Below are 26,390 nucleotides of genomic sequence, written 5' to 3' on the forward strand. Positions count from 1 at the left end.
CTTCAAGGGATCTGGGTCTGCATTCAGCTCACTGGGGCCCTGAGCCTCTGAAGCGAGAACCAAGCCTGATTGCCTCTCGTGGAGGACAGTGCTCCCATGCTCCTGCATGGCCCCTGAAAGTTGGAGGCCTAAAGCAAATTCTGGCCACAGACTGCCTGATATGTGGGGAACCCAACCCACTTTTGGCAGTAGGCTCCTTGGCTTGGCCTGGTTCATCGAGGTCCATGCGCTTCTTTGGTCCAGCGACGAGGCTCCCGCAGGCGCGCGCGTGCCCACACACGCGTACACACACACGCGCGCGTGCCAATCCTGGGGCTTGAACTCAGGGCCTGGGCGCTGTCTCCGAGCTCTTGCTCCAGGCTAGCACTCTACCACTTTGAGCCACTGCTCCACTCCTGGCTTTTTGGTGACTAATTGGAGATCAGAGTCTCATGGACTTTGCTGGCATCCAACTGCGAGCCTCCCGGCTCAGCCTTCTGAGTAGCTGACAGGCGACAGCCACCGGTGCCCGCCTAGGCTCCCACTTTTGGAGGCTTCTCGTCCAGGTGCCCCAGGTGCCCAGCGGGGTCCCCTGATTTGGCTGGGCCTGAGGAGACCAGCGCCCAGACCCCGCCTCCCGCCCCGCCCCGCCCCGCCCCGCTCCCCGGCCCGCGGCCGTCCAGGCGCGGGGTAGGCGCGGGGCAGACGCCGGGCGCTCGCGGGCGCAGCGCGGCTCCGGCCGGCATGCGCGCCCGCCCGCGACCCCCGCTCCCGGGCCCAGGCGCGGCGCGGCTCCATGGCAGGTAGCGGCGCCCTGGGCGGCGGGGCCGGGGCCGGGGTCGGCGCGGGCGCGGGGTCCGGGCCGGGGGCAGGGACGGGGGCCGCGCCGAGGGCGCCCCGGGCGGCGCTGGCGCTGGCGGCGGCGCTGCTGCTGGGCGCCTACGGCCTCTGCGCCCTCCCCGGCCGCCGCCCGCCGGCCGCCCGCGCCCCGGTCCCCGCGCCCGCGCCCGCCCAGCCGCCCAGCGACGCCCGCCGCTCGGGAGCGCCCGGCCTGCCGGTGGCCCGCGGCCCGGGCCGGCGGCGCCTCCCGCAGGCGCTGATCGTGGGCGTGAAGAAGGGCGGCACGCGGGCGCTGCTGGAGTTCCTGCGGCTGCACCCCGACGTGCGCGCGCTCGGCGCCGAGCCCCACTTCTTCGACAGGTGCTACGGGCGCGGCCTGGCCTGGTACCGGTGAGCGCCCGGCCGGCCCAGGCGGGCGTCGTGCGCCCAGGGGCCCGGCAGGGGCCTGGAGGGTCGGGGGACTGGGGTCCGCGGGGTCGTAGGGGAGCTGGCGACTGGGGTCCTCAGGGGCCTGGGGGGGCGGGGGTTTCCAGAGAAGATCCCCGGGACTGGGGCTGAGGCTCTGCAGTTCCCATGGATTCCCTAAGGAAAGGCCGGACCTGGTCAGGGGTCGCAGCACCTTAAGCCTGCTCGCCCTGTCGCCCTGTCGATTGAGGTCGAGGGGAGGGTGAGACCCCAGCCGGAACGAACGTCTCGCCTCCCCTCCCTTCCTCTCCCCGTGGTAGCCGTGGAACACTTCCTGGCCATGGGAGAAAGTTGTCTGGATTTGGGAGGAGGGCCCCAGGGGTGGGAATCGGATTTTGCAGTCTCTGCAACTGTCCTGTCCCCGACCTAGGACAGACTTGGGGTGCGGCAGTGGAATGTGGGGAGCAACCTCCTGCTTTCCGTGTTCTCTGCCTATGCCTCAGCAGAGGGACTAACAGCCTGGGTGGGCCAACCTGAGGCTGTCTGGAGAATCTGGGGGTGGCTGGACTGCAAGTCCCCCTCACCCCCATTTGATTGGCAGGTTGGGGGAGGGGAGGGGCTGGCTCCAATCGCAGAGGCCCGTGCTGGTTAGGGGTCTTCAGTCAGTCCGGGAGCAAGGAGGGAGGGAGAGGAAGGAGCCTGGGGGTCCAGGACTGCAGAGTAGAACACCAGGGACCGGGCTGGGGATATAGCCTAGTGGCAAGAGTGCTTGCCTCGGATACACGAGGCCCTAGGTTCGATTCCCCAGCACCACATATACAGAAAACGGCCAGAAGCGGAGCTGTGGCTCAAGTGGCAGAGTGCTAGCCTTGAGCGGGAAGAAGCCAGGGACAGTGCTCAGGCCCTGAGTCCAAGGCCCAGGACTGGCCAAAAAAAAAAAAAAGAACACCAGGGACCCCTATGGCTGGGGGGACTTTCCTCCTTGGAGGGGAGGCCTGGTGCTGTGCTGTGCTGTGCTGTGCTGAGCAGTTCTGGAGGCTACAGCGTCCTAAGGCAGTTCAGGCTTGCCCTGGGGGCATATCCAGCTTGGGGAGGAGGCTCTGGAGAGGGAGAAGATTCAGGGCCAGACTGGGGGTCAGATCCTGAGCCTGGAGAGGCTGGTGGGGACCCTGACCTGCCCAGGGTGACAGTGGCATACTCCAGACAGTGTAAATCCATGAGGGGAGACTACCTCCTGTCTCTCAGCTGACCGTGTGTGTGTGTGTGCTTGCGTGCGCGTGTGTGACCTGCATGTTGCTCAGTGTCTGTTGGGGCTGGCTGGCACTGACCCACTGGTGGCATGTCTGCACCACTTGTGTCCTGTGTTTCATAGGGTGTGTGGCCATGGGCTGCTCTGATCCCTGTGCTCAAGCTTCTGGTGCCTGCCTGTCCTTTCAGCCAGTTTCCAGTGTCCCCTGGGCCTCTGAAAATGCCCTTCTTCAGTGTCCCGGTGGCAGGATCTGGCTGAGCCCCTTGCCCTGGGGAGGGGCACTGTCCAGATGTGGGTGGGGGGAGGAAGCTGGAGGAGCAACAGCAGGCTTCTCTGGTTTTCTGGGCTGTGTGTGACCCACCCCATTCCAGCAGGGTTCCTGGCCTCACAGGTGGGTCCTGGGTAGCCCTTGACACCCTTTCCCCTTCTCTGGGCCTGTGTTAGCTCACTTCTCAGGGTCCTCCTTGGGGCTGTGTCCCATGAACACCCCTAAACTCACAGTGTCTTCTCATCTGGGCGTGAAGCAGACACTGGGGGCTCCAGGCACTCCAGGGTCTGGTCTGGGAGGGGTACCCACAGGGCAGGTGGGAGCTATAGTTTGGCCATCATACTCTGGAACTGCCAGAGGATGGAGCCCCCATTGGTTCCTGGAGTGTGAGAGCCGTGAAAGGCAGGAGGAGGGGCTGGGCCTCTGTGGGGGTGGTTCCCCACTCCTGCGTGCCCCAGGATAAAAATGACACTCCACTTCCCTGTCCCAGGTCCTGCTGGTGTGGGACATGAGGGGTGGGGGGTGGGGTGGGGGGGAGGGCCAGGCTGGCTGCTGCTGGGAAATGCAGACCAGATGGGGTGGGCTCCGCAGGGATGGGGCTCTGCAGAGCAACTTGTCAGATGTTTGCCATGCAGGGCCAGAGTTCTGCTCTGCTCATCCTCCCCCCATTTTCCATCCCCCCAGCCCCCAACATGCCAGTCTGTGCTTTGCGTGCCCGTTGGGACAGGTTTCTGAGGCCTGAGTGGCTGAGTAATTGATCCTAAAGACCTCAGATCCCAGAGCTGGCTTGTGGCAAGAGTCAGCCAGGAAGTGCTCAAGTGCTCAAGCCCCTGTATGTCTCCCCTCGGCAGGGGTCTGGGAGGCTCAGCTCCCTAGCTGCTCCCTCACTCCTTTGCCCCCTTGCTCCTTTACTTCCTTGCTCTCTCTGCCCTTGCTCCCCTCACTCCCTCAGTCCCAGCCCCAGCACTGGCTCTCCTTAGTGAGGTCCAGTGCCATAGCATCTGGAACCTGGTACTGCTGGGTCCCACCAAGTAGCCCAGGCTGGCCTCACATTGGAGAGCTCCATGGTCAGACTCTTAAGTGCTGGGATTATAGGTGTGAACCCCATGGCCCAGCCCTGGATCTCCACCTGGGGTTGGGGGGGGAGGGGAGGCATGTATACCATTTCTTCACCTGCCCTACTACGAGCCCAGAGTCTTGTGCACCTGTCTACCCTGCCTGCATTTCCTTGGGGAACTCAGCTCTGTGTGGTAACATGACCAGGGCAGACTCTGGGGACTCAGTGGGGGCAGGCAGTGGCTGCTCAGAAGGTGGGAGGCCAGGCTGAGTGAAACTGGGTGGGGTTGGGCAGAGGTGTACCCTCCCTAGAACAGCCCTGAAGCCTCAGTTGACCTAGTTCCCAGCCTTTCCTTGGAGCTGTTTGCTCAGCTGATGTGCCCCACCCAGCCCCTTGCCTGCCTGGCCCAGCCCATCTTACCCGGAGGTACCTAGCTGGTAGGTGTTGTCTGAGGTTACTGTCTAGCTTGTTTGAATTAGGCAGTCAGGATGCACTTTCCCAATTTGGAACAAAGCAGGGGCCTGTGGTCAGCTCCTCTGGGCCTTGGATTGGGCCAGCACCTTCCTCACCCACATCGGAATGAGGGCAGTGGGAAATGTTGAGCTTTGGGCCTGGCACCCTGGGGCCCTTGCAGGGTCTGGAAGGCCCTGGTGGCCCAGGACCTGGGGACGATCCCATCACACCACATTCCAAACTGACTCAAGGGTGCCCAGCTTTTTTGGGTGGCACTTGGGCATTCCGAGTTGGGCCCAGCAGGGTGGGAATGAGCTGTAATTAAAGGGAGGGAGAGGTGTACGAGGCAAGCACTCTACCACTAGGCCATATTCCCAACCCATGGAGAGGTGTAATTAAATTAAGGGGAAGAAGTGGGAGAGCAGTCCTTGTCCTTTGGCAGTGATCCTTGTCACTCATTATCGATGACCTAATTCGGGGTCAGTGATTGCAGTGTGGCAGGTCTGCACTGCCCGGCCTCAGCGTCCTGAGGTCTGGAGTGAGAAAGCAGTGTCAAGGTTGGGGTACAGCAGTTTGGGTGGGGTGGTCTGGTGGGAGGGTGTTGACAGGACTCAAGCGAGCAGGCTCCTGAGATGAGGGACCAGAGAGTTGTTTAGGGACAATAAACAGCCTGTATGTTGGCAGCTCTAAGCCCTAGCGATGGACATCCTTTTTTTTCCCAGAGCTGCTTAAGCCGGGTAGCCTGGTGGTTGGCCTCTATTGGAGGTCTACACTAGGCTGGGCTCCCCATTACTGCCCTGTAGGGGCTGGGTCTGAGGGGAGCGGGTTGCCCAGTGTCGCCAGGGATATCCCTAAAGGAAGGGGGGTTCGTCCTGGGTCCTCGGGGAGCGGGCTAGGGGAGGGAACATGGCAGTGAGCTTGATCACCGGCTCCCACTCAGGCTCTCTGTCCTGCCGTCTCTCAGGAGCCTGATGCCCCGTACCCTGGATGGACAGATCACCATGGAGAAGACTCCCAGTTACTTCGTCACCAGGGAGGCCCCTGGCCGCATCCACAGCATGTCCCCTGACACCAAGCTGATTGTGGTGGTGCGGAACCCCGTGACCCGAGCCATCTCCGACTATGCACAGACCCTATCCAAGACCCCAGGCCTGCCCAGCTTCCGAGCCCTGGCCTTCCGCCATGGCCTGGGCCCCGTGGATACGGCCTGGAGCGCGGTACGCATCGGCCTCTATGCCCAGCACCTGGACCACTGGCTCCGCTACTTCCCCCTGTCCCGCTTCCTCTTTGTCAGCGGTGAACGGCTGGTCACCGACCCAGCTGGGGAGGTGGGACGCGTACAGGACTTCCTGGGCCTTAAGCGCATGGTCACCGGCAAGCACTTCTACTTTAATGCCACCAAGGGCTTCCCTTGTCTCCAGAAGGCCCAGGGGAGCGGCCGCCCTCACTGCTTGGGCAAATCTAAGGGCCGGCCCCACCCCCGCGTACCCCAAGCTGTGGTTCAGCGCCTGCGAGACTTCTACAGGCCCTTCAACCGCAAGTTCTACCAGATGACTGGCCAGGACTTCGGCTGGGACTAAGCCAGGCCAGCCTTCCTGTAGCCATGCCTCACACAGCCCGAGCGGGCTGGTTGTACGCATGGCGTAGACATAATATTTAAGAAATACAGTTTGGATCAGTATTCTCCCACTCAACCTCTCAAGGCAGAATTGTTACCTTGGATGTCTTTGTTGTTGATTCCTCTTTCTTTCTTTCTTTCTTTCTTTCTTTCTTTCTTTCTTTCTTTCTTTCTTTCTCTCTCTCTCTCTCTCTCTCTTTCTTTTGGTGGCACTGGGGATTGAACTCAGGGCACCCTCCCACTTGAACCATGGGTCTGGCTCTTGGATTGATGTGTTATTCTGCCATCAAATTCTGTGCAGCACCACTGATGGTCAGGTGTCATCCCAAAACTGTTTCTTTCTTTCTTTTTTTCTTTTTTTGCCAGTTCTGAGGCTTGGACTCAGGGCCTGAGCACTGTCCCTGGCTTCTTTTTTGCTCAAGGCTAGCACTCTGCCACTTGAGCCACAGCGCCACTTCTGGCCATTTTCTGTATGTGGTGCTGGGGAATTGAACCCAGGGCCTCATGTATACGAGGGAAGCACTCTTGCCACTAGGCCATATCCCCAGCCCCCAAAACTGTTTCTTACACACTGGTGAGAGGGGGCGATGCATTCCGTCCCAGGTCACACATGTGCATGTGAGGCTCAGAGAGGCTCTTGGCCTGCCTAATGACACACAGCTGAGTCTTAGTTTGAGGTGCTGTCCAGATCCTCTCTTCTCAGCCTCAGAGGCGGAGCAGTCTCATTCCATGGCGAGGAGGAAGAAACTAAGGCCCCAGGTTGGTCCTTGAGTAGTGGGGCAGGAAGATGCAGTCAACTGTGCCCTAGCCACCACCTCAGCCCACATGCCCCTCCTGGGGGCTTTGGGAGACCCCCTGCCATGAGAGGCAGGTGACTGGGTTGCCCAGCAGAGCCCTGCCCAACCTCTAGTTAGGTCTGAGGCCCACAGAGGCCATGCTGACTTGGGCCACACCCACTTCCTCAAGCCATCTGTGCCAGCCAGGTCTTCTCCTTTGTGCTGGCACCCTCCCCCAGGGTCAGGACAGGACCCAGTGAAGTTTCCTGAAGGCCAGGGTCGGGCATCTGCCCACCTTCTACCCAGAGAATTGCTTAATGACACTTCTCACCTGCTGTGCCACCTCTGCTCCCCCATGTGCTGCCCGTAGCATCATCTGAGGCCACCTAGCTGGCATCTGCCTATGCTTCTGCCTCCTGGGGCCTGTCACCCTGCTAGCCCGGCCCGGTGGCCTCTGCACTCCAGGCTGCTGCGTGAGCCTCATGGCCTGTGCTCAGCTCTGCTGTCTCCTTTCTCCCTCTGAGTTGCTTGGGATCTGTCTCCATCCTGGGACCCAGGGTTTCAGACAGTGAAGTAGGACTTGGGGGTGAGGGGCTGTGAACCCCTGTCCTTCCTTGCCATCCAAGGTCCATGGTGAGCCAGTGCCCTACCAGGTACCTGGGCTTCTGTTGTAATCACATGATCTCATCTGTGAGGTCAGTTAATGTCAGTGGTTCCGTGGGGTAGGGAGGGGGCTGCCTCTGGCCCCTGGCTCCTGGGCTTGGTAGGCATGACTGTCTGGAGCTGCTGCGAAGGGCTGGCACTCTGCAGGCTCCACCACCCTAGGGATGGCACATGGCAAGGCTGGGGACTGGCTCTGAGTTTCCCTCCCGGAACCCACTGGGTGACTGCAGTGGCCACAAGGGCAGATGCAGGTGAAATGAGCCATGGCCTCTGCCATAGGGGAGAAGGGCTGGCCCTTCTGGGCCGGTTCCATCCTGGGATCCTGCTGGGTGCTGGGTTTGGGGGTCCTGTCCCTATCTGCACAGGGGGCCAGAGGGGAGGCAGGACAGCCTCTGGCCCATCTGCTTGCCTTGTCCATGCATAACTCACCCTTCTTCCTTGTATGTGGTCAGTGACAGGGCCCACACCATGGCCTGGCCCTTTGATTGCCCTCCAATGAGTTGCCATAGCTAGGGGTGGTGGGTTAGCAGAGCAAGGCCCATCCCGTGGTGATTCAGAATCCTCCATCCTGCAGCTCCACTCTCATTGCTTCAAGGCTGCAGAGCACATGGGCCTGGCTATGGGGCCCAGGTCCCAGGCTCTCGTGGCAGAGTGTGGATACAGCAAGGAGAAAGGGCGGGGTGCTGCATCTTGCGCGCCCCCGTTGCTGTGGCCTGGAGCCACCGCCCCATGCGAGGTGCCTGGCTGTGCCTCAGAACATACTGTGGGCAGCTGTGGCCAGTCTAACAGGCTGTGCGAGGTGGGGCTCATTTGGGGGAGTCACCCGCCTTTAATTAAAGTCCCTAAATTGCTTCCCCAGCTGCTCCCTGGGTTTTCCGTGTTGGAATGTTCCAGATGGAGTGAGAAGTGCTGATTCAATTACTCTCTTCCTGTCTTAAGCAGTGGAAAAGGGGCCTGGGACTCCTCTAGCCCTGAGCCAGACTGGGAAGGGGCAAGGGGGGAGTCCAGGAAGGGGCTGAAAGAAGCCTGGGGAGGGGGTTGCTTCTACCTAGAAGGTCTCACCTAGACCCAGCCTCTTGGCCACACCTGGTCCAGGTTTGGGGTCCCTGAGGCAGGGTGGGGTGCTGTGTCCTGAGTGCCCCAAGCTGAAGCCAGGGAGAGGAGGTACTTCTCCTGGAGAAGTACTTTTCTTTTTGTGGTGCTAGGGTTTGAACTGAGTGCTTTGGCCTGATAGGAAGGTGCTCCACCACTGAGCCATGCCTCCAGCCCTTTTTTTTGCGTTATCTATTTTTGAGGTAGGATCTCAAGTGTTTTGTCCTGGCTGGCCTCCAATGGTGACCCTCCTACCAATGGCCTCCCCGTAGCTGGGATTACAGGTGACCCTCTGATGGCTCAAGGCGTAGAATGCTTGCCTTGCAAGCGTGAGGCTCTGAGTTTGATCCCTACAACTGCCAAATAAAGGAACACAGATTAGACATAAAGAGGGGATAAGCACTGGGATTGCATTTCCTGGCCCCTGAAGTATCCTTGTCCCCCTGGGATAAGAATCACTCCTGGGACCACAGGGGGCCACTCTGGGGTGAGGCAGGAAGCCAGTGGCTCTGGGGGGCAAGCTGAGGCCAGGGCCTCTCGTGGGATCTCCCTGGGAAAGGTGGAGCTGCTGAGGGGCTAGGGTGGGCAAGGCTGGAGAGAGGGCCCAGGGTCCCATCCGTGGCTCTGCAGCTTGGCCCTGGGTGACTGGGGCGGGAGTCACAGGCCTTCTGTACATGTTAGGTGAGGAAGGCGGCAGAGGTGTGGCTTGGTGGGGCAGGGCAGATGGAAACAATATGGTCTTCAGTTTGGCCTGTGTTTAACCAGTGCCAAGCAGGCAAATACAGAACTAAGAAGACACAGAATGCCGGCCTCGTGTCCTGACGCCAGCCAGGAGCCATTCCCTTCCCATTCCCATCCTTGCCAGGCCCTGATGGCGGGTGAGACTTGTCTCAGACATGAGCTCTGCTCTGGTTCACTTCAGGTCCCAGGCTGCTGAGGCCCTGGATTGGCATGTGCCAGTGACGCATTGGCATGTGTCGGTGACGCGTTGTCACGTGTTGGTGCGGGGCCTGCTGCCTGAGTGCTGCAGCCCCTCTGACGGCAGCCACTGGCCGGGTCATGCTTCACCTCATCCTCTGCCCTCCCCCTCTGGGAGCGAGTCCAGTGCAGATGGGGGACAAGTGGTACAGTGTGCTGGGCAAGCTGGCCTGGGCAAAACCCTGGGCAAAGTGAGCATGGAAAAGCTAGATGAGGCCTTTAGTGGCACCTGGAGGCTGCTTGCTGCTCCTGGAGGCTGGCCAGTCTGCTGGCGTCCAGGAGCAAGGCCTCTCCTTTTGGTGAGTGGGGCACGCTGCAACTCCACACGGAGTGTGTGAAGACCCTCAGCCATGACTGCAGCCAGAGGGCCGGATTTCAGGGACTGGCTCGTGGCAGCCACCAGGGAAGTTTGATGAATCCGTCCAGGCCATGCAGAGGCTCAGGTGCATGTGCCACCCATAAGCCACCAAACCTCTGATGGCCTCCCAGCCCATGAGTCTCTGAACAGTGACATCTGGCCCCAGCTGGTTTTTTTTTTTTTGCCAGTCCTGGGGCTTGAACTCAGTGCTCTTTGTGCTTAAGACTAGCACTCTACCACTTGAGCCACAGCGCCACTTCTGGCTTTTCTGTTTATGTGGTACTGAGGAATCGAATCCAGTGCTTCAAGCATGCTCGGTGAGCACTCTACTGCTAAGCCACATTTCCATCCCCCCCCAGCTTTTCTTAAACAACAAGCATGGTAGGGACTCCTGGAACGCAAGCTGAAGATCCTTCTGTGCAGCCCAGAGCCAAGCCCCCAGTTCTGAGGCCGAGAATTCCTTTCGTGCTGCTTAATCTGAGCCACATTGTGTGTGGATGCGGTTTTTGTTGTTTTTTTTTTGCTGGAAGAGCCGTCTGAAAAACGGTCAGTCAACCAAAACAGTTGATGCGAGACTGTTGCCAGAAGCATTTCATACATGAGCTTTCCGATTAAGGGGGAAATGAGACCTTCAGAGTTGGGCAATGGAGAACAATCAGAGATCTTGTTCTCAGTGTCTTTCTGCTCCCCATGTTCCTGGCTGGGTCCTGGGATGGTGGGGGTGGGGCAGGGGTGCAGCACAGTCCAGGTCCGGACTAGACACTGTCAGCAGTCAGATCCTATCAGCTCGCTTCCTTCTTGCAAGAGGGGATGGAGGACAGGATATCTGGTGGGAAACTGATCTGGAGACAAACGCTGTAAGTGCCCCAGGGAAGGCCTGCCCCCTCCTCCCCCCCCCCCACACTGTGGAGCAGCAGGGGGGACTCTGCCAACCACACCAGTTCTGGGGGAGAAGCATCCGGAGACTGTCTGGCCCCTGGTTGCACTGTCTGGACTGTGGGAGTTGGGGGGGGGGCGAGGCTAGTGCAAGGGTGATGGGGTATGAATCTCACATTTCATTGCTGGCCAGTCCTGTTGGGGAGGAGACAGAGTGAGAGACACTTGTGGCCTGAAAGGTGTGGCAGGCCTGAGCTAGGGCCCTGGAGAAACAAAGGCAGACTCCCTGGTCCCTAGAGAGTTCTCTTTCTCTGTGTGTGTGTGTGTGTGTGTGTGTGTGTGTGTGTGTCTCTCTCTCTGTCAACCTGTGTTTGTCCAGAAGCTGTGCTTTTATCCTCCTTTATAGAGGTGTAAACTGAGGCAGCAAGGGGCCATGCAGGTGTGCAGGCCTGTGGTATGTCGTGTGGGACCCATGTAGGGGGGAGTGAGGAGCGCCCCTTGGGGAGAGTCTGTGACTGGCAAGGTGTGGGGAGGTGCTCCCGCCCCAGGGGTGAGCTTCCTGTGATTCCCTGGCCCTGGGTGTGGAGGACTTGTGCCCAGCTAATGGAGGCAGCTCCCATGGTTCTCCTTCTAACTGGTTGTATTTGAGTTCAGCATGGAGGAGGGTGTCTTGGGAGAGGGGGCCTCTTTAAAGGGGGGTCTCATGTAGGATGGGGTGGTATACACATGCGATTCCAGCTTCATGGGGGCCTGTTTGCAAGAGGATTGCAATCTGAGGCCAGCCTCAGGCCAACAACACAAGACTCCATCCCCTTCCTAGACAATAAAGATAAAAAATAAACATAAAGATGATGCATAAAAGGGATCTTGAGGGCAAAAGTAGAAGGCGAGGGAGGGGGCCTCTGGCAGCCTGGCAGAAAGAGCATTGTCCGTGGGGACCGCCTAGAAAGGAGCCTCGTGCAGCTTACAGGAGCTGAGTGTTCCCGGTCCCCCCCCCCCCCCCCCGCCTCGCCACCAGCCAGCAGTCAGCAAGCACGCAGTACCCAGGCCTGCATGGAATTGACCCGTGCCCACAACCACAGGACGAAATATGAGCCCCAGTCCTGCCCAACACTTTTTTTTTTGGTAATATTGGGGTTTTGAACTCAGGGTCTTGTGCTTGCTAGGCAGGAACTCTACCACTGGACCCAGGTCCCCCACCCCCACCCCTTTTTGTTTCTGCTTTTAATAAGAGTTTAGACAGGATTTCCTATGTATTGCCTGGCATTTCTGGGCTTCAGGCCTCTGTCCTCCTGTTCATACCTCTGGTGCGGCTGGCATTTCAGATGCACACCACCACACCTGGCTGAGCCATCGAGGGTTGGTCTTGCTTGCTTCTTGCCCGAGCTGGCTTTAAACTTGGACCCTCCTGATTCCTGCCTCCAAAGTAGCTGGGATGGCAGGAGTGAGCCTTCATCCCCAGCTCTAGGCTGACACGTTGTTTGAAGCTTCACGAGGTCTAGAGGGGAAGCCCCTGCTCAGCCTGTCAGGTTCCGACTCCAGACTCCACAGGAACCTGGGTGATAAATTAATGCTGTTGTAAATGGCTTGATTTTCTGTCTTTTCCTTTTTATTTTAATGTTTGCTGTACTGGGGTGTCTTAGGGACTCTGCTACTCGAGCCGCTCCCCAAGTCCACTATGTTGTCTTTCTAAATTCAGCATAGAAAATAATATTGAACAAGCCAGCCAGGAAGAATGTTCTAGATGAGGGGCCAAGGCTCAGAGGTGGCCTGTGAGGCGCTGGCACTCTAGATGACTGGGGGCAGGGTTAGGTTGCTGGAGGGCCCCCCCCACCTCAGTGTGCAGGCAGGTAGCACATGCTAATGGGCCCTGCAAGACCACTGGTGTCTGACAAGAGCTGCAGGGTGGGGGCCAAATTCCCATGGCTGTGGGAGGGGGAATGTGAGGGGCCATGGCTGTGGGGCGGGGGTAGGGGGGAGATGAGGGTTCTCCTCTTCTCCCTCTCACTAATGACTACGCAGTGCTCTCTTCTCCCTCTCACTGATGACTGTGCAGTGCTCACTGCCTTTCCTGGGTTGTTCACAGGTGCAAATATTTGTGGCAGGCTCAGCCAGGTCTTCTGTGGCCCAGGATGGGTTTGGCCTGTGCTTTGGAAGAGAGTGTGTCTCACCAACTCCATGCAGGGAATTCTCTTCCCCCAGGGACGGGCACCATTTGTGTTCGTGTCTACAGCACACAGGCGCCCACAGCTCTCTGCACAGGGCAGCCAGGCAGATGCACGTGGCGCATGCAGATGCAGGTGATGGCCATTCAGTCAGGATGCAGCAGCCTTGTACTCTGTTGGTGACCATGCCTTGTCCACCTACTGACCACACTACCAAGGCTGAGCCGCTGGTGGCTGAGCTCTTCTTTGCAATGAGGCGTCCTTGCCCCTTTTCCTCTTGGAAGCAAAATTGCAATGGGAATGCTAGGTGGACGGGGACCATATGTCTCGCCAGGGCCAGCGTGGGGAAGAGAGCTTGAGGCAGGCCAGGGGTGGCCTCACCAGCTTTTTTTTTGGCCAGTCCTGGGCCTTGGACTCAGGGCTAGCACTCTGCCACGTGAGCCACAGCGCCGCTTCTGGCCGTTTTTTCTGTATATGTGGTGCTGGGGAATCGAACCTAGGGCCTCGTGTATCCGAGGCAGGCACTCTTGCCACTAGGCTATATCCCCAGCCCCGGCCTCACCAGCTTTGATCCCTGATCCCAGGCTGTGGGCAACTTATCCCTTTGTGCCCTGGATAGATGGGCAGAAAATCAATGGGTTTGCTCCGCTGACAAAAAATGTTCCTGACAACTATGATGCAGGAGACCAGTAAAAGGCCGTAGGCACAGTTACTTCCAATGAAGATGTAACTATTGGTGCAGCAGTTATAGGGAGCACATGGGGAAGGGGGTGACAGTGGGGGACGGGCTGTAGCTCAGTGTGCCCCTCTGGGGTATGGCTGCCAGGTTGGGTGTGGGGAGATATTTGAGCTTTTCCTCTTTTCTTGCGGGGGGGGGGGCTGTGGAACTTGAACTCAGGTCTTGGGTACTGTTCCAAAGCTCTTTTGCTCAAGGCTAGTGCTCTACCACTTGAGCCACAGCTCCACTAAAGGTTTCTTAGGTGGTTAATGGGAGATAAGAGTCTCACATTGTTTCCTTCCCAGGCTGGTTTTGGGCTGTGATCCTCAGATCTCAGCCTCCTGAGCAGTTAGGATGACAGGCGTGAGCCACCAGCACCTGACTTGTTTGTACATTTCATAAAGTTCATTGAGAAGGAATTTTAGACAGAGCAGAGAGTTGCAAAGATAGCTGGGTGAGTTCCCATCGAGCCTCACACAGCTTCCTTCCCTGTGTGTTGACATCTGGCAGCACCTAGGGCCCCCACCTCCAGGGCCCATGCCAGGCCAGGCTTTGAACCACACAGAGCCACACCCATACCCTTTTGTTTTTATTTTGGTTTGGAGATGAGTCTTAGTAACTCTGTTGGGCTAGCCTCAAATTCTTTTTTTTTAAATTTATTGTTATTATATTATGTAGATAGATATACAGAGGGGTTACACTTACATGTGTCAGGTCATGAATACATTTCCTTTTATACAGTGTCTCCTGTTCCCTCACTCTCTCCCAGTCCCTCCCTCCCATCTCCACCCATGAGTTGCATAGTTCACTTTCATCAATGTCCAGTGCACTATGCTGCTGCACTTTTTCACCCTTTTCCCTCTGATTCTGTGCCCTTCCCCACTGATATGCACATGAATACACTGTATATAAGATCAAGAATACAGAATCATCAGAAAATGAAAAAACAAATTAAAAAAAAAGTCTTTTGTCTCCATATCTTAGGAGTTTGTCTCGGTATAGATATTATTTTATGTACATATGGAGAGGTGCTTAGGCATTGCACCTTTGCAATTCTCTCCTAAGACTCTTCTTTTTTGGTCCCACCGTATGTGAGTATCTAGAATCCTGTATAATTTATCATATCCCATTGCATTGTCGATCTAACTTCCGCATATCAGAGAGAACATGTGCTGTTTGTCTCTTTGTTCTTTACCCTCAAATTCTTGACTAATGTCCTGCCTCCACCAAGTAAATAGCTGGGATTACAGGCATGCACCACCAAACCCGGCTGAGCTCTGGAAGTTCTTTGCATGGCCCCGATTGCCTGATTAAACCCTAGCTGCTGAGTTTAGGAGACTGTGATGGAGGGGACTCAGGAAAGCTGACATGAGGTGACCACACCAATGATGAAAGCTATTCTGGCCAGTCACTGGTTCCGGAAGAGAAATGACCTTTGGGCTCTGCTGGCTGTCTGAGGCTCTGGTCACAGAGATGGGAAGGCAGTTTCACCTTTGGCCCATGCTGCCCCCCTTCCTCCCCTGCCAGGCGTGTCACTCTCCTCAAGAGCAATGTGTGCATGGAATGGAGAGGCAGGGGTGGTCAAGAAACCAATTATAAGGAATATCACCCGCACAGCATGAACTCCCCCTCCCGTTGATTGATGCAGGTCACTGCTGGCATCCCTCTCTCAGCCTTGCTCTCCACACCTCTGGGGACCTTTGTGAAATGTCAGGGCCCTGCTCTGGGCCCCTACTCCACTATGCACCTGGGTCTCATGCAAAGAGAACTCCAGGCATTTTGTGGGGGTTGGGGGGGGAGGGGGGCGGCTGCTAAGCTTTGCTTTCTCCTGATTCTTCTCTGGTATAGAATGTAAGACTTAAAAAACAAAACAACAGACAGAAATAAAATTGCAAAGGCACAGCCCGGAAATGAAAAGGAGTCATTCTCCCATTGCCTGAGCAGAGGGAACCTACTACATTCCCCGAGGCTGCTCTTGCCTGCCACAGCAGTGAGGGGGTGGGGTGGGAGAAGCAGGCTCTCAGCAGCCTCTCCCCAACACAGTGGGGTGCAGTGGTCACAGAGTGCGGTGGTCTGGGCAGAGAAGCGGCAGTGCGGGAAGGAAGGGGCAATGCAGGGTTCGGACATGAGTGCAGGGCGAATCTGGGCTGTGGGTAAAAGGCACACAGCCCTGGCTGCAGGTGCCGTCTGGTGGTCAGAAGTGAGGTCTGGTGAATCTTCATCTCAAACCCATGTGCAAAAATGTCACATACTGAGTTTGAGTCCAGGTAGGTCTTAGGCGGGGGAGAGGGGGGGAAGAATTGTTCAGGTGAGACCTGGACATGATAAGAAAGGCCTGGGTAGCAGGGCCCAGGGAGGGAATTTTGACTCCTGTCTCAAGACGCTCTGACTCGGTGCTGTCTCTGTTCTCCAAGGCGGCTGCCAGGTTGAGACTGAGAGCAGGAGCAGCATGGGGGGCAGGGATGCTGAACTCCTTTCAGGGCCTGGGGAAAACACGAATGAGAAAACATCACCTACCAAGTAATCAGTGGCCCAGAGCCTTTGACAGCACCCCCATCAGTGGCTGGGATTGTATGAGGTGGAGACCTAAAGATATCTGTCCTGTCCCTGGCATGCCATTTTTGTGACAGCCTGGTGTAATTATAATGAACTTTATTGACAGCAACTATGAGAGTCCAGGTGGTATCCATTTCCAGTTGTTTAATGGAAGGAATGAAAGATTTTTACATTATGGGGTTGACTTGGGGAATTTTTCAAGCTGCAGTGAAATTTTGCCACAGCTATGACCTTGGGTCATAAAATGACTATTCAAGAGAGGAAACAAGTTTTTATGATACAGAAATGACTGGGTTGGCTTCTTTTATTCTTAGCTCTAAGGCTGACTTCTTATGTCTTCTGTTCTAAAGCCCATGGAGTCTGGGGGCAAATCAATGTATTTTCTAAAATTGTAAGCTATGATTAAACCATAAGCTATGTTGATATTTTATTTTCAGGGTACTGAAAATGAAGGGTTGTAAAATCCTGCTCTGCACCCTTTTGAAGCTAAAGTCAATGTGCACAAACACTAACACAGGAAGGAAAGTAGCAGTGATTTTTCTTCAAAATTGTAAGTGAAACCCTGTCACACCTTCCTCTCCTGGTAACTAAACACAAACACACACACAAAAAGAGATTTAGCTAGGTGGCTCACACCTGTAATCCTAGTTATTTATTTTATTTGTTTAATGCTAGTTATATAAAATGCTGAGATTTGAGGATTGTTGTTCGAAGCCAGCATGGGCAGAAGTTCATGAGATTCTCTTATCTTCAATTAACCAGCAAAAGGCCAGAAGTGGAGCTGTGGCACAGGTAGTAGAGCGCCAGGCTTGAGAAAAAAAAAAAAGTTAAAGGGCACTCTGCCACAATTAATGTGTACACACATTTTCCCCGTCTTTCCTTTGTGACGTGCTTCTAGGTGGGTTGGCAGCTAGCATGCTCTAGGGAGTTGGTGACAGCGCTCTGAAATTTCTTTAGTTCACCCTACCAGCTAGTTCAGCTGTGACCTTTATTCATTCACCCTTGACTTCAACTTCAAGTGGCAAGACACAGGCTTTTCTTGTACCTATTTTTGCTCATGTTCCTCCAAAATACATTGACAAGCCAATTCTTTTGTTAAGAACAAGTCAATTACTTTGACTTTTTAATGCAACATAAAATAAATAATCTATTTCTTTTTGCCAGGAAAGGAGAGTCTTGATTTTACACTGATAAGTGTAAACCATTCATTCCACTTTTCTGGGCTTGTATTTTGAAGCATCCTGTCTCATGAAAGGGTTGTTGTGACCTATGAGTCTGAATCTGCACGCTGAACGTCATGTAGTTTTCAGCAAAAATTAATTTGCCGAAGTATGAGAAAATTCAAACAAAAATTTGAAATATGGTTCCCCCACTGAGGTCCAAATGTGAAGCAATGCATGAAATTTATTTTTATACTTTTGTATCCCTCTCCTTTAAAATTGACTTAAAATGCCAGTTCATTCTTTTGGAAAGATCAAGATACGCTCTTTTAAAGAGACTGGAAAGGAATATGGAACATTTTTAGAGAGCTTTCCCCCTCCATTAAAATTGTACTGATGTGGATGTAGGAAGATTATTTTGCTTTCCATTATGATTTGGGAAATTTTTTTTTTTTTTTTTTTGGCCAGTCCTGGGGCTTGGACTCAGAGCCTGAGCACTGTCCCTGGCTTCTTTTTGCTCAAGGCTAGTTCTCTGCCACTTGAGCCACAGCGCCACTTCTGGCCATTTTCTATATATGTGGTGCTGGGGAATTGAACCCAGGGCCTCATGTATACGAGACAACCACTCTTGCCACTAGGCCATATCCCCAGCCCCTTTGGGAAATTTTTTTTTTTTTTTTTTTTTTTTGCCGGTCCTGGGGCTTGGACTCAGGGCCTGAGCACTGTCCCTGGCTTCTTTTTGCTCAAGGCTAGCACTCTACCACTTGAGCCACAGCGCCACTTCTGGCCGTTTTCTGTATATGTGGTGCTGGGGAATCGAACCCAGGGCCTCATGTATATGAGGCAAGGTCTCTTGCCACTAGGCCATATCCCCAGCCCGCTTTGGGAAATTTTTTTAAAAGACTATTTTGATGATAACACAAAGCTTGTCGCTACTGCACCTTTCTTTTATAGCTGCATCATATTTGACAAAGTTGGTTTTCTTAAGGAAGAAACTAAAAAAAAAAAATTAAAGCAATGACACATGGACAATAGTTGACAAAGTACTCTCTGGACAAGTTAGTTTAGCAAGTCATTAGACTAAAAAGATTTCCACGTGGTAGTAATTTAAGCCGCAGAAGTAGCATTTTTTTTTTTTTTAATGTCAGCTTCAGGAGCCCTGGGTTCGGTTCCCCAGCACCACATATATAGAAAATGGCCAGACGTGGCGCTGTGGCTCAAGTGGCAGAGTGCTAGCCTTGAGCAAAAAGAAGCTAGGGACAGTGCTCAGGCCCTGAATCCAAGCCCACGACTGGCAAATAAATAAATAAATAAAAATAAATAAATAAATATCAACTTCAGGGGCTGGGAAGTGGCTTAGTGGTGGAGTGCTTGCTTAGCATACAGGAAGCCCTGGGTTCGATTCCTCATTGCCACATATATAGAAAAAGCCAGATGAGGCACTGTGGCCCAACTGGTAGAGTGCTCTCTCTCTCTCTCTTTTTCTCCCTCCCCCTCCCCCTCTCCCCCTCTCCCTTCCCCCCCTCTCTTTTTCTCTCTCTCTCTCCCCACCCCCCCCCCCCCCGTCCTGGGCTTTGAACTCAGGGCCTGAGCACTGTCCCTGGCTTTTGCTCAAGGCTAGCACTCTACCACTTGAGCCAGAGCGCCACCTCTGGCCTTTTCTATATATGTGGTGCTGGGGAATCGAACCCAGGGCTTCATGTATACGAGACAAGCACTCTTGCCACTAGGCCATATTCCCTGATTTTGATATATTTTCATATACCAGTATTTCCCTGGTAAAATGGACATGCCACATCTATCATGAGAGGGACACACAGTACTGCATTATCCGTTTATATGCTCAGTACTGTAAGTGCATCTCATGGTACACGAGGAACGTGGTCCGTACCGTGTGCAGGTTCCTCCATTTCCCCAGTCGAGATAGCCTGAAGAGCCCGGCAAAGACGCAACTCCACCGTCCCACTTCAGGGTCTCAGCAGACACACACGCCTGGAAGGCGTGGTCGGCGCGGGGAGGGGTGGAGCCAACACGACGCAAGGGGCGGGACTTTGTGGCGGAGGGACCAATAGGATGATAGAGGCGTGTCGTTGGTGGGCGGGGCCGCGGCATGGGGGCGGGAGCTGCCAGCGCACGCGGAGGGCGGGGTCTCGTGCTAACGGTCGCGCGTGGTGGTCGCGTGGTCGCCGGGCTTCCTGTGGAGAAGCGGCGGGGAGCGAGGCGCGGGGCGCGGGTTGCGGGGCGGCACCGGGGAGGGCGGCACGGAGCATCTGGCTAGCGGGGACATCACTGGTGAGCTGCGGTGCGGACGGCCCGCGGTGGCGGCGGGGGTGACGGCGGCGGCCGCGGCTCGAGGCCTTGCTTCGGTTCTGAGGGTTGAGGGGCGGGCCGCGGTGAGGAAGCCCGCGCGGTGCGCTCGGGCCTGCCCTCAGAGCTCGGCCCCAGCGCGGGAGAGGGGCAGCAGACCGCGCGGGGTGGGGTGGGGTGGTGCGCGTAGGGTCCCGGGAAAGTCTGTGGTGACACCCACCGGGTGTGCGGTGTGAGGCGTGAGGACCGGACATGCACACGCTCCTGCCGGAGGTGCGCCTCGCTCGTGCACTCGCCCGTGTGTACAGTCCCGCTCACGGGTGGGTTCTGATCGAGCCACGAAGTCACCGTCACAGGCTCTTGCAGAGCGGCCCCGCCACGCGTGTCCACCATGGCCCTCGTGACCCCTCGTGCCCCCCCATAGCCCCCGTGGCCCCCATGGCCGAGCTTTTATAGTGAAGCAGTTGCAATCATCCAAACCCCAGAAGGGTGAACTGAAAATAGAATGAAAAAGAAAACTCGGGGCTTAGATCCCTGTTCTAGAATTTTCCCTCAGCTCTGAGTCGGTGGCTCACACCTGTCATTCTAGATGCTCAGGAAGCTGAGAACTGAAGCCAGCCAGGGCAGCAAAGTCTGTGAGACTCTTATCTCCAATTAAACAGCCTCCCCTCTCTCAAATAAACAACAACAACAAAGGCCAGAGTAGAGTGCGGCTCAAGTGATAGTGAACCAGCATTGGAGCATAAAAGTCAGGGATAGCACCCAGGTCCCAAGTTCAAGCCCCAGTACCAGTGTGCGTGCGTGTTCGCACACACACGATTTTTTTCCAAATCTTGGCCTTATCAATTACAAGATGTATTGTGAGGAAGGCATACAATGTAAACTTTTGGAAATGAGATTTGAATAGGAGCTGCACATTTTTCCTTTCCTCTTTCCCTCCTCCTCTCCCTCTCTCCCTCCCCTTCCCCTCCTAGGTGCCCCTACATTTTCACTTTTCACTACTCCAATAGTGTTCCTATGTCAGCGAATTTTATAAGGCAAAACTTGCCAAATTCCCATTGAAGTAGCAAGAATTAAAACATTGAAACTATGAGAAAAAAAACAGACTATTCTTATCAAAGTTTGTTACAAAGTTTATGGTTTATGGTAAGAGGCTGGAAAAATACTTTGTATAACCTGGCAGAGAGCAATTTTGTGCCATACCCTATAACTTAAATGCCTGATATAAATTTAACATGGAATAAAAAGTAGTAACAAGAATTCATATTTAAACCGGGCACCAGTGGCTCACACCTATAATCATAGCTACCCAGGAGGCTGAGATCAGATCTGAGGATTGGGGTTCAAAACCAGCCTAGGCAGCAAAGTTCATGAGACTCTTAACTTCACTAAACTACTCATATAAAGCTGGAAGTGGTGTTGTGGCTCAAGTGGTAAAGAGCTAGCCTTGAGCACAAAGAGTCTCAGTGGTAGTAGTGCCCAGGCCCTGAGTTCAAGCCCCAAGATTGGCAAAAACTAAAAAAAAAAAAATCTTATTTATCCAAAAGCAACTAAAAGTTGGATTTTTTAAGAGATTAATTTGAGTTTACAAATATTCAATAAGGACTATTGAAAACATAGTATGTATGCCTGCTCTCATGAACCAAGTTTCTAATAATAGTTTACAAGTAACAACTAGGAATTAAAACCATTTTGCTGGGCACCAGTGGCTCATGCCTGTAACCTAGCTACACAGGAGGCTGAGATCTGAGGTTTGCAGTTCAAAGTAAGCCAGGGCAAGAATCACCAATTAACCACCAGAAAAATGGAAGTGGAGAGGGGCTTGAAGTGGTAGAGTGCTAGAGTTCTACAACTGATAGCAACAAGACTGCTGAGAGGTGAAGGCAGGGATAGTTGAGATGGGCCCCAGGATGAGCCTCTCCTTGAGACCTGAGGAATTGGAGGACACTCTCCCAGATAGGAAAGTTGGGAAGGTGTCATGCGAGTGGAGAGCATTCAGGAAGAGGGGCTGCATCTGGATCAAGGCAGTGAGAGCGGCCGTAGCATCATACAGGCAGGGGAAATGAAGAAGAGGGAGGTCCCTGTACCTGGGAAATGTAGTTCTCTCTGCCACATTCCTCAAATAATTGTGGGAAGTGAAAGAATTTCAAAAAGGTCATACATATGTTACTGGCCAAATCACCAAGAGAAGCTAAAGGGTAAAAATTTGAAGAACTCAAGGGGCAAGCTCCTGCCTAGCAAGCGTGAAGCCCTGAGTTCAAACCTTATACCACCACCACCAACCAAAAAGACAGTCTGGGGCTGGGAATATGGCCTAGTGGTAAAGTGCTCGTCTCATATACATGAAGCCCTGGGTTCGATTCCTCAAGCACCACATATATATAGAAAAAGCCGCAAGTGGCGCTGTAGTTCATGTGGCAGAGTGCTAGCCTTGAGCAAAAAGAAGCCAGGGACAGTGCTCAGGCCCTGAGTTCAAGCCCCGGAACTGGCAACAAAAACAAAACCAAACAAGCAAAAAAAAAAGACAATCTGTATCAATTTACATTTCATCACTACAATAAAAAACTTTCCAGGGCTGGGAATATGGCTCAGTGGTAGAGTGCTCACCTTACATGCCTGAAGCCCTGGGTTTGATACCTCAGCACCACATAAACAGAAAAGGCTGGAAGTGGAGCTGTGGCTCAAGTGGTAGAATGCTAGCCTTGAGCAAAAATGAAGCCAGGGATAGTGCTCAGGCCCTGAGTCCATGCCCTAGGACTGGTGAAAAAAAAAAAAAAGTACAAGTCAAGTAATCAATGCTTTCTTTCAATGGGTAAATGTGTCTCTTCATATTGCCTCACTCCAACTGGTCAGCCATGTAGATGCCTACCTTTGTCACATCTTCCCACCTTAGGTTTTTTTTTTTTTTCTTTTTTTTCTGTCAGTCATGGGGTTTGAACTTTGGGCCTGGGCACTGCCCCTGAGCTCTTCAGCTCAAGGCTAGTGCTCTACCACTTTGAGCCACAGTGCTACTTCTGGTTTTCTGGTGGTTAATTAGAGATAAGAGTCTCATGGACTTTCCTTTCTGGGCTGGCTTTGAACTGCTATCCTCAGATCTCAGCCTCCTGAGTAGCTAGGGCTACAGGTGTGAGCCACCAGCACCCGGCTCATCTTAATTTTTATAAAAATAGTTGGCTTGCAGATCTGACTAAATCATGTAGTTTTTTTTTAATATTTGAAAATTTTCACGATTATTTCAGATATTTAATTTATATGTCTAAATTATATTTTCTAAAAGTGCAGATTGAATATGGCAAGTTCCTTTGCTTTGAGGACCTTTACTACACTTGCAGATCTGCAGCCAAATATGGCTAATCTGGTAAGTTTCAATTCTGGTTTCAAAACTGGTTTGATTATTCTCATGAGAAGCAAAGTGTGGTAGCAAGTTGACACAGTTAATTTATTGGACACATTCTTATAAAATTGGTAAACATATAATTATTCATTAATATAACTGTAGATATTAAGCATTCTTAAATCTAAACCTAAAATTTAATCTTCTCTCTATAGAGCAGGAGACATCATTGTAGATATGGTTAGCAGTTGTTCAAAATGACCAAGACTTTTGTGTTAGTTTGATATTAAATAAAAAGATAGTTTGGGGGCTGGGAATGTGGCTTAGTGGTAGAGTGCTTGCCTAGCATGCATGAAGCCCTGGGTTCAATTCCTCAGTATCACATAAGCAGAAAAAGTCAGAAGTGCCTCTGTGGCTCAAAAAGTAGAGTGCTAGCATTGAGCAAAAAGTAACCAGGGACAGTGTTCAGGTCCCAAGTCCCAAGCCCCTGGGCTGGTAAAAAAAAAAAAAAGATTGTTTTAGTAAATGCTCAAATTTGATATTGTAAAATTAAACCATTTTTGGTTAGGAGTGCAATGCTGTAATCAAATAACAATGTATTAAAATATTTGCCATTATGCTGCTTTTATAAATTTTGGGAGGAGTTGTGGAGTGATGACATATAACCTACTAAATCTATTATTTAATTTTAAAAAATGAAGGTGGAATCATAAAGTTTAATACACTGTAAAGCAATTATCATACTCCCTAGTCTTCCTATTCTCTGATCAGTCTGGTATTTGCTTAACTTTTGCAAATCAGACTTCCTAAGATGTGATAGACTTACCTATAACTTTAACAATTTGTGCATCGAGGAATTTATTGCTACCATTTTTCCTGAAAAGTAACTATTTTTTTTAATTGCCAGTCCTGGGCCTTGAACTCAGGGCCTGAGCACTGTCCCTGGCTTCTTTTTGCTCAAGGCTAGCACTCTGCCACTTGAGCCACAGTGCCACTTCTGGCCGTTTTCTGTATATGTGGTGCTGGGGAATTGAACCCAGGGCCTCATGTATACGAGGGAAGCTCTCTTGCCACTAGGCCATATCCCCAGCCCGAAAAGTAACTATTTGATAATTTCGTCTTAAGTTAGAAAGGTTTGTTCAACATTTCTGTTAGTGTTTCTCCAACAGAATTCAGTTACATGCGTGTATGAAATAGTATCAATTTGTCCAAAATGTAGGAAGATGAGCCTAAGAGCTTAGCTAGAATGTGATAATTAAAAAAACATGATTATATTTTTATGAGGTGAGCACTTTACCACTAGGCCATATCCCCAGCCCCTTGATTATATTTTTAATGTCACAGATTATTGCAAGGTTAAAATCAATGGCTAGACTTAGTAATGCCAGTTTTTCCTTTTGAAGGAAGATAACTGTTTGGTTTTTTTTGGCCAGTCCTGGGGCTTGGACTCAGGGTCTGAGCCCTGTCCCTGGCTTCTTTTTGCTCAAGGCTAGCACTCTGCCACTTGAGCCACAGTGCCACTTCCGGCCATTTTCTGTATATGTGGTGCTGGGAATCGAACCCAGGGCTTCATGTATAGGAGGCAAGCACTCTAGCCACTAGGCCATATCCCCAGCCCTGTTTTTTTTTTTTTTGTTTTTTTTTTTACTTTTTATTTTTTATTGGTTGTGGGGCTTGAAGTCAATGCTTGAGTGCTGTCCCTGAACTCTTTTTGCTCAGGCTAGTTCTCTACCACCTTGAGCCACAGTGCTACTTCTGGTTTTGTGGTGGTTCATTGGAGATAAGAGTGTGATGGACTTTCCTTCCCAGGTTGGCTTTGAACTGTGATCCTAAGAGCTAAGCCTCCTGAGTAGTTATGATTATAGGCATGAGCCACTGCTGCCGGGCTTTATTATTATTTTTTTGTTTTGTTTTTGTTGCCAGTCCTGGGGCATGGACTCGGAGCCTGAACACTGTCCCTGGCTTCTTTTTGCTTAAGGCTAGCACTCTACCACTTGAGCCACAGCGCCACTTCCAGCTTTTTTCTATATATGTGTTGCTGAGGAATAGAACCCAGGGGTTCATGTATATGAGGCAAGCACTTTACCACTAGGCTATATTCCCAGCCCCTTATTTTTATTTCTTTTATTTCTTTTTTTTTTTTTTTGGCCAGTCCTGGGCCTTGGACTCAGGGCCTGAGCACTGTCCCTGGCTTCTTCCCGCTCAAGGCTAGCACTCTGCCACTTGAGCCACAGCGCCGCTTCTGGCTGTTTTCTGTATATGTGGTGATGGGGAATCGAACCTAGGGCCTCGTGTATCCAAGGGAGGCACTTCTGCCACTAGGCTATATCCCCAGCCCCCTTATTTTTATTTCTTAAAGCACATTTATTTTTTTTTGGCCAGTCCTTGAACTCAGGGCTTGAGCACTGTCCCTGGCTTCTTTTTACTCAAGGCCAGCACTCTGCCACTTGAACCACAGCGCCACTTCTGGCCGTTTTCTATATATGTGGTGCTGGGGAATCAAACCGAGCGCTTCATGTATACAAGGCAAGCACTCTTGCCACTAGACCATATTCCCAGCCCCCTTAAAGCACTTTTTTTTTTTTTTTTTTTTTGGCCAGTCCTGGGCCTTGGACTCAGGGCCTGAGCACTGTCCCTGGTCTCTTCTTGCTCAAGGCTAGCACTCTGCCACCTGAGCCACAGTGCCCCCTCTGGCCGTTTTCCATATATGTGGTGCTGGGGAATCGAACTGAGAGCTTCATGTGTAGGAGGCAAGCACTCTTGCCACTAGGCCATACTCCCAGCCCCATATTTTAAAATTACAATTTTTGCTTTGGTAGTCACTAAGGAGGACATTACAACTTTTTTTTTTTTGCCAGTCCTAGAGCTTGAACTCAGGGCCTGGGCACTGTCCCTGAGCTTCTTTCTGCTCAGGGCTAGCACTCTACCGCTTGAGCCACAGCGCCGCCACTTCTGGCTTTTTCTGTTTATGTGGTACTGAGGAATCGAGCCCAGGGCTTCATGTATTCGAGGCAAGCACTCTACCACTAGGCCATCTTCCCAGCCGGCCCCCCCCACCCACTACCACTTTTAAGGAGACATTAGTACCTTTAAAATTGAAGATCCAGGACTTTAGAATTTAAATTTATTAGTAGCAATATATATGAATATATATAATATTAAATATGTATACTATATTAATATGCTTTGTTACACTGTAATTTATGTTACTTCCAGCATGTTTGGATCAAGAAACTAAGCAATTTAATTTTAGCATTAAATTTTATAAAAGGGACAGCTTTGAAGACCATAGCAAATGAAATCACACTGTACATGTGCTCTGGTTGAATTCAGTAAGGATCAACAGCTTAGGGCAGTTAGTGTGCTCCACCTAGTGATTGAAAGTAAACTAGAAACATGCCAAGTATCAAACAATTACATTTGTAATAGCAGCTAACTGTCTTGTTACTTTATACTATTCCTTGTAAGGTTGAGCATTTATGAAATTCTTTTACATGTTTTCTGGAATAAATACATTTAAATGCTTCCTAATCAAAAA

General features: G+C 52.5%; 2 protein-coding genes across 5 annotated transcripts in view; both read left to right on the plus strand.

Annotated features, from left to right (window-relative positions):
* The first annotated feature begins 685 nt into the window (after positions 1-685).
* On the plus strand, positions 686-5,949 carry Hs3st6 (heparan sulfate-glucosamine 3-sulfotransferase 6). 4 transcript variants are annotated; one of them, XM_048332455.1, is made up of 2 exons: positions 686-782; positions 5,216-5,935. In XM_048332455.1, exons 1-2 carry the CDS (start codon positions 724-726, stop codon positions 5,829-5,831), a joined length of 675 nt encoding a protein of 224 aa, XP_048188412.1. In that variant the 5' UTR covers positions 686-723; the 3' UTR covers positions 5,832-5,935. The 4 variants fall into 4 exon arrangements, with proteins under 4 accessions (XP_048188412.1, XP_048188410.1, XP_048188411.1 ...); XM_048332453.1 differs by having other exon boundaries at positions 761-1,209; positions 5,216-5,949; XM_048332454.1 differs by having other exon boundaries at positions 761-1,179; positions 5,216-5,949.
* Positions 5,950-16,356: 10,407 nt separating this feature from the next.
* Positions 16,357-26,390, plus strand: part of Meiob (meiosis specific with OB-fold) — a 33,247-nt gene continuing 23,213 nt past the window's right edge. Inside the window, exons 1-2 of the mRNA XM_048332038.1 lie at positions 16,357-16,427; positions 22,801-22,876. Of these exons, the coding sequence (XP_048187995.1) occupies positions 16,384-16,427; positions 22,801-22,876 (120 nt within the window). The 5' untranslated portion in view covers positions 16,357-16,383. The remainder of the gene's footprint in view (positions 16,428-22,800; positions 22,877-26,390) is intronic.

This window comes from Perognathus longimembris, chromosome 23 (assembly GCF_023159225.1).
Source record: "Perognathus longimembris pacificus isolate PPM17 chromosome 23, ASM2315922v1, whole genome shotgun sequence".
Lineage (NCBI taxonomy): Eukaryota > Metazoa > Chordata > Mammalia > Rodentia > Heteromyidae > Perognathus > Perognathus longimembris.